At 34.8% G+C, this 7568-nt stretch overlaps 1 protein-coding gene across 1 annotated transcript in view; it reads left to right on the top strand.

Moving 5' to 3' along the window:
• Positions 1-7568, top strand: part of PRDM5 (PR/SET domain 5) — a 449183-nt gene that overhangs the window by 209252 nt on the left and 232363 nt on the right. The window contains exons 7-9 of the mRNA XM_042782587.1: positions 335-414; positions 5485-5569; positions 6283-6440. Of these exons, the coding sequence (XP_042638521.1) occupies positions 335-414; positions 5485-5569; positions 6283-6440 (323 nt within the window). The remainder of the gene's footprint in view (positions 1-334; positions 415-5484; positions 5570-6282; positions 6441-7568) is intronic.

Below are 7568 nucleotides of genomic sequence, written 5' to 3'. Positions count from 1 at the left end.
AGAGGTTTTAAAATGTAACTTCTTTATGTAAATATAGTCAGTCAATATATCTAGAACACTGGTAGCATAGTGCCTAAGTCACTTGTCTGCTAACCAGAAGGCTGGAGGTTCAAACCCACCAACCACTCCTTGGAAGGAAGATTGGACAGTCTACTTCCATAGTGATCTGACTTGGAAACCCAAAGAGTGGTTGCTATGATCCAACTTGATGGCAGTGAGTAAGTTATAAAGATGAAATTCCTATTTAGAAATTACATATTACCTGGAAACATTGTATTTAATGTTCCTCTCAATATTCTCTTTTAAGTGATGATGATATTTTTTTCTATTTTAGGAGATTCTAAGAAAAAGCTTTTATGTTCAGTGTGCAATAAAAAGTGTTCTTCAGCATTAAGCCTACAGGAACATAGAAAGGTCAGTAAGAAAGATTAATGACTGTGACAATACAACATCTTTGAGTTATTCCTGGTGTCTGACATATAAATTTTTAATTGATTTTTTTTTGTATTATAAAGACAGAGCTTTGTCATTCAGTGCTAGTATATAGTAGAATGCAAGACTAGTATGAAGAAAAGTAAACTACAAAATGATATTTTGAGTTGCTTATTATTGTTCAGATTTAGATTTCTTTTTTACAAAGTGCTGTGTCTAGCTGAGTCTTTCTCCTGTAGCACCTATGGTTTCAAGCTTTATCAGCTGATGATTGCTCAGGAAATGAAAATTAATAAGGAAGGTATATGTTTTTATTGTTTTATCTAATGTGCAGTGAGATAGCATTTAGTGTTTTAAGAAAAACATTTTGTAACTAGTCTCTCACAACAAAGATGGGAGCTCCATGATTTTGAAGAGCGAACAATAATGACATTTATTATCGAAGTTATGTTAGCAGAGATAAATGAATGTATTAGGAGAGAATAGATTTAATATAATTGGTAATAACTATAAAATTTACTAAGTAGTTATTTTGGTTTGAAAATTTAATCTGGAAAATAAATGGCAATTAATAACTATAACAACATTAGCAACTAGCTGATAAAATTCATAATAAAATAGATTTAGAATAGAATTTAGGTTTTCAATTGTATCATGAGAGATTCCAAAAAATTCATATTATATTATTATAAGCAAGACATAAAAGATCATTTCCTAATTTTACATATTGTTTTTTTTCAGAATATCTATGAGCATTTAACATTTAAAAAAAAAAAATTATTTATTTAGTGATTTACTACCAAAAAGGAAGGGAAATTGCACGAGTGAAAGTAAAATTTTATTTTTCCTGTGTGTTGATAAATGAGTTTTACCTCTTTGTCAATTATAAAAATATGTTACAAAATAACTTGACAAGCCTAAAATTCGTATGATATTTAATCTGTAGTTACAACCCATGTACTGTGGATTTAACCTAGTGTGTGAGATAGGTATACAGTATTGTGTTGGTATATCCTTGGTTATATCCTGGGTATTAAGTGATTTTGATCCCTAGGGAGGATAACAAGAGAGACCACTGTATTGAAAGTCAGCATGGTGACTTTTTTCTCCTCATATCAGTTAACTTCCATGTAACTTTGAGGCTCTGTTTTTTTATTTATGAAATAGGACATTGACCTGATAAATGTTTTTAGATTTGTTCTTTGGGTGCCACGAAATGACTTTTCAAAGAAGTGTTACACAGGGCTCCATACAGATGCCCCTTCTTTAGGCCTCTCTCCTTTTTCCTTCCCCCAAGCAGTCTTGTAGCTTCTGAAGCAGAACCCTTGTTTCTGAGACATGGAAATTAAATTCACTGGAATAAATTATTTCTCAACCTCCTTTTAGATTTTAAAAGTCTGATTACTTCATTGATCCATTTAATTCTCAGAGGTTAAATTTAAGATGTTCTACCAAATTGAAAAAAAGAGTGTGCCAGCAAAGATAGCTGTGGAGCCTTTTATGGGGAAAAAAAAATCTTTTTCCATTTATTTTCTTTACAATAAAATACATTTTTCTTGGAATAAATACCGTGGCAGATCAAAATCTTACTTCTTGTTGATAGAATACAGCAACTATAGCTTAGTACCTTCTGGGTGGTCGCTGCAGAATGTTAATAGCTTATTAGTTCAGTGTAACACTTCATACATTACCTTACAGCCTTTCAACTTAGTCTTTGTGAATCCATTAAAAAAAAAAAGAAGCCAAGCTCACTGCCATTGAGTTGATTCTAACTCATTGCTAGCCCCATTGGTTTTCTGAGGCTGTAAATCTTTACAGAAGTAGACTGTCCTATCTTCCTTCCCCAGAGTGGCTGGTGGGTTTGAACCACTGACCTTTTGGTTAGAAGCCAGATGCCTTGTCCACTGTGTCACCAGAGCTCTGAATCCATAGGCAGGTTTTACCAACTCTAATTTTGACTTTCTTCTTTCTCATATTTGGATATGTATAATATCTAATAAGCCCCTGGTAGGGCAATGGTTAAGACCTCAGCTAGTTACCAAAAGTTTGGCAGTCAAACTCACCAGTTGCGCCTTGGGAGAAAGATGTGACAGTCTGCTTCCATAAAGATTACAGCCTTGGAAACCCTATGGGGAAGTTCTACTCTGTCCTGTAGAGTCGCTATGAGTTGGAATTGATTCCACGGCAATGAGTTAATGTCTAATAGACTTCGGTTGTAGTATTATACCTTGCCGTTGGATGGGGCTTCACGACAATTCCAAATTACTTTCTAGTTGCTTTCTTTTTGTAGATTCTCAGTGATGGTGACCTACTGATAGGACAGAGTAGACTGCTCCATAGGGTTTCCAAGGCTGTAATCTTTACTGAAGCAGACTAAACCAAAACCAAACCAAACTCACTGCCGTCAAGTTGTATTTGACTCATAGTGACCCCTCATTGGGTTTCCAAAGCAATATCACTATGGAAGTAGATCACTCATTCTTCTTTCTGAGGAGTGGCTGGTGGATTTGAACCAGCTTTCTGGTTAGCAGTCATATGCCTTAGGCACTATGCCACCAGTGTGCCATCTCATAGTATAGTATATATTATATATGATTCTATATTATAGTAGATTATGTTATGAATCATCTTGAAAATTACTTAGTTTGGGGCTTCAAATTATAAATTATGGTTCAGAATGTTGTTTGTTGGAAATTTTATAAAACATGTTTGCTTATTAAAAACCCATTGCTGTCGAGTCAATTCTGACTCATAGTGATCTTATTGGACAGAATAGAACTCCATAGAGTTTCTAAGGCTGTAAGTATTTATAGAAGCAGACTGTTACATCTTTCTCCCATGGAGTGGCTGGTAGGTTTGAACCTCCAACCTTTTGCTTAGCAGCCTTTTGTTTTATGAGTGCTGCCAGAGCTCATTGGAGTTTGGAAAATAAGTTTGGCCTGAATTTCTCACTGTACATAATATGTTGTTGTTATGTGCCCTTGAGTCGGCCCTGACTCATAGCAACCCCTCCTTGGGTTTCTGAGGTGGTATCACTTCGGAAGTACATTGCCCAACCTTCCTTCCGAGGAGTGGCTGGTGTGTTTGAGCCTCCAGCCTTCTGATTAGCAGTCAAGTGCCTTAGGCACTACACTACCACAGCTCCTATAAATAATATAGTCAATGCAAAAATGCTCTCACATATAGTAAATACTCCATAATATTTGGAATGCCAATTCAGTTAAACTTTTACAAATGTTCTATGCTTCAGTAGCTATGAGAGTTAGTGAACCATTTTAAGTACTATTCTGTAGATTTTTATTTAATAGTTGCCACTTTGTATATGGAAAAGTGATTTTTTAACTTTTAAACAATATGAATTAAACATTAAAAATGAAAACAAATCAAGCATAAGCTTTTATTTATGGTTTAGAAGGCATATCATCCTTTCACACTATTGTTTGTCATTATCAAAATGAATTGTTCTTTGTTACAGAATTAAAGTTTGGGAGTATTTAATCTTCCCTTACTATTTAAAAAATAAGTTTTAAATGTCTATCATTGCTTTTCAAAACTTGATGTCCAATAGAAGCCACTTTGAGGGTCTTTGAGGGTTGAAGAGTGTCTCTGTCTCAGAAACGAGAGTTAGCGAGATGGGGAAAAATGGGCTTGCCTCCTAATGAATGACTGCCTTGGAATAGGATGCCTTTAAACTGTCTCAGGCCAAAAGTTTTTCTTCTGTACTGTAGGCTACTTGCACTTTTAGTGCTTGTGTAAGCAGTTTTGCAGAGTCCACACTGCTTTATGAGAACCTTGGGACTCTCTGGACTCCATATATCCCTTGGTCAAAACTAGATGTCGCTATATCTAGCAGGAATACAAGCCGGACTTAAACAGAATGTTGTCTTTCTGCTGCCTTTCTCCTGCTTTTTACAACCGAGTTTACCAGCTCACCAGGAATTAGATCTGACAGGAGCAGAAGGCGGGTTGGCAACTTCCGACCTGCCAGGTGGTTGGGGATAGAATTAAGGCACAGACTACAGACCTGGATCTTTTAGCTTTGCTTTTTTTTTTTTTTTTTAATAGCTTCTGTTCCCGTGCTTTCCTCCCTCTTTTTACCCTCCCTGCCTTGACTTCTTGCAGGGCCACCTAGACTATGGCAGGCTTCACTAGGGGATCTAGCCCGGCCCCATCTTCTACCCATTACTCATGTGCTGTACTAGTTCAGGGTCTTCCGTCTTGATCACTCACTCTTTGCTGTTTGTAGTTCTTCTGCAGGGATAACCCCAATATCTCTGCTTCTTGTAGAAAGGCCTTTACTTTCCTATGTTTTAGTATTGTGAGCTCTACCTTTAGTGAGGTTGAAGCAAAGATATGAGTTCACCAAAAACATTTTTTAATTTTTTTAAGGCTTCATGCAATATATTCCTGTTGAAATTATGTGCTATTTCAGATAATAAATCAGACTTCTACCTTTCATACTGCCAGTCTGAGTTAGTGTCTGGGAGGGAAAGAACTAAATTTATTATAAAAGTGTAATATTTATAGATAGTTTTTTGCTGAAGTTATATTAGCCCTCATTATAATGTTTTATTTATCTTTTTATTGTGGTCCTTCTAATGTGTGAGATTTTTACTGTAAGTTAAATGATATTTAGAAGCATATATCTTCTGCTCTGTCACTTAGTTGTTTTGTTTTATACTACCTACATTTAAGTTTAAAACATTGTTAGTTGTTACAAAGGAACATTATACCTGAAGATTACATATTTCCTAGTCTAAATTTGTGCATAAAAAAATAAGTAATATATATTAGATATAATTTTTACCAAAAGTGTGTATTTAACATGCATTACACAGGTCAGTTATGTTACATATTTAAATACTGCTCATTTTAATGATTTTTTTTTATGTTCACTATATTTTCAATTTACATAGAATGGTAAGAATCAATTAGAACAGAATTATATAGTTTAGGATATTTATGTAGCAAATGACTATATGTATATATTATTCCTTGAGCTTTATGTGATTTGTTAGATTTTGACAGTTGATTCAAATGTTCCTTTTGCAGATTCATGAGGTATTTGATTGTCAAGAATGTATGAAAAAATTTATTTCAGCTAATCAACTAAAACGTCATATGATCACCCACTCAGGTGAAATACATTCTTTTCCTTTATTTTGAATTCACTACAAAAGAGTCACTTTGTCATTTTTAGGACAAAAGAGTGGAAATCAGGAGACATGCCTATTTTCTAGCTTGACCATTAGTAGTGCTTAAGGCACTTAACCGCTAACCAGAAGGAAGTGATACCGCCTCAGAAACCCAAGGAGGGGTCTCTATGAGTTGGGGCCGACTCGACGCACATAACAACAACAACAACATAGTGATTTTTGACGTGTTACTCAACTTCTCTAAACCCCAGTTTATTTATAAAGAAAATAAGGCTTTACTAAATTATAGAAAATATCCTCAAAGTAACTGTTTAATTTGTCACTTCCTTCTCCATTAGCCTCAGTTTCTTTATTCTTCCTTGTATGTAATGGGATCCTGGTAGTGACCTTTCAGGATTGTGGTGAAGTCTGAATGAGATTGGTTATGTGGCTGGCAATTAGTTGGGATTCAGCAACTATAGTTTCTACTCATTTTCCTTATTCTATTATTTAAGAATATGGTAGTCACTTGAATAATTCAAGACCAAATTCCAGATATGTTGATTGTATAACTAAGGTACTAGTAAATGTCAGTAACAAAGTTATTATATATACATTTTGAGAATATTAGTTTTCAAAGCTATAGGTTTATTTTAAACAAGTTTGAATATGTCTGTTTTACTTAAACAGAGTTATCTCCGCTCATTTTTCACAGAAAAACGACCTTATAATTGTGAGATTTGTAATAAGTCTTTCAAGAGGCTTGATCAAGTGGGTGCTCACAAAGTAATACACAGTGAAGATAAACCTTACAAATGCAAGCTTTGTGGAAAGGGATTTGCCCACAGAAATGTTTATAAAAATCATAAGAAGGTAAAAACTTTTTTTTTTCTTTATAAATCAATTTGTTTATATGTTTACCATTACTTATCTTTTAAATAAAGGAGCTCTGGTGGCATAGTGGATAAGGCACTTGACTTCTAACCGAAGGTCAGCAGTTCAAACCCACCAGCTGCTCCACAGGAAGAAGATGGGGTGATTTACTTCCATAATGAAAATAAGTTTTTTGTATATTTGGGGCATGCTGTATGAAATGGAACAATTGGCATCTACTTTCTCACTATTCACTGAAGCCAGAACCTGTTTTAGTCTGTTTCCGCCTTCCTTTCTTTATTGATACTATTCTCTTTACCACCAAAGTATCATCCAGTGTTTTCTAGACTCTGAGCCACTAAAACAATTTAGTGGGTTGTAGAGCTGTACTAATTGCTAAATCTTCATTCTCTCCCTTTGCATAAAATTACCTTTTTGACATTCATCTTTGGTGTCCTTGTAGTATACTTGACTAGTTCCTCTGCAATTTGTTTGAACACTTCCTTGGTCTCTTCTCTCCTGAAGGGAGTATCATGTTATTCTGGATGCTACAGCTGTGGACCTAGTCTCTGTTCTCTCTAACTCAGAAATGTCGGCTACATCCGTGATTTTGGCTATCAGTGTTACACTGATGAGTTTTTTTTTTAACCCTAAGCTTCAAACCTCTATTTGTAACTATTACTCTTTTGACATAATGAATTAAATTACATTAAATTGACTGCTTCATTCTGTTTGCCCCAGATAACTTCTTTTTGGAGTTCCTAATTTCTGTTAATGACAAAAGCATATAATTATCCCAATCTCTTTCCTCAGCCTTAGCTGCTTTATTAGATTTCAAATCATAGATTCTACCTACTACATTATCTCATCGTCTTCACACATACTTCTTTACCATTCCGTTGTCTTGATGATGTCCCACCTAGATCATTTTAATACATATCTAATTAGGCTTTTTGCTTTATTCCATTACAATCCATTCTGTCAGTGTAGTTGTTCCAAAGCACAGTTCTGGCATATCACTCTCATGCTCTAACATCATTGGTAGATTTCTAATGCCAGTATAAGCTGTAGTACACATACCTTCCCCTTTAATTCATAGTTCTCTACACTGTGACCTCAACCTACTTT

Source organism: Orycteropus afer, unplaced genomic scaffold, assembly GCF_000298275.1.
Source record: "Orycteropus afer afer isolate SDZICR_OR568_19922 unplaced genomic scaffold, OryAfe1.0 scaffold00382, whole genome shotgun sequence".
Lineage (NCBI taxonomy): Eukaryota > Metazoa > Chordata > Mammalia > Tubulidentata > Orycteropodidae > Orycteropus > Orycteropus afer.
This window is presented reverse-complemented; position numbering and strand designations above follow the sequence as displayed.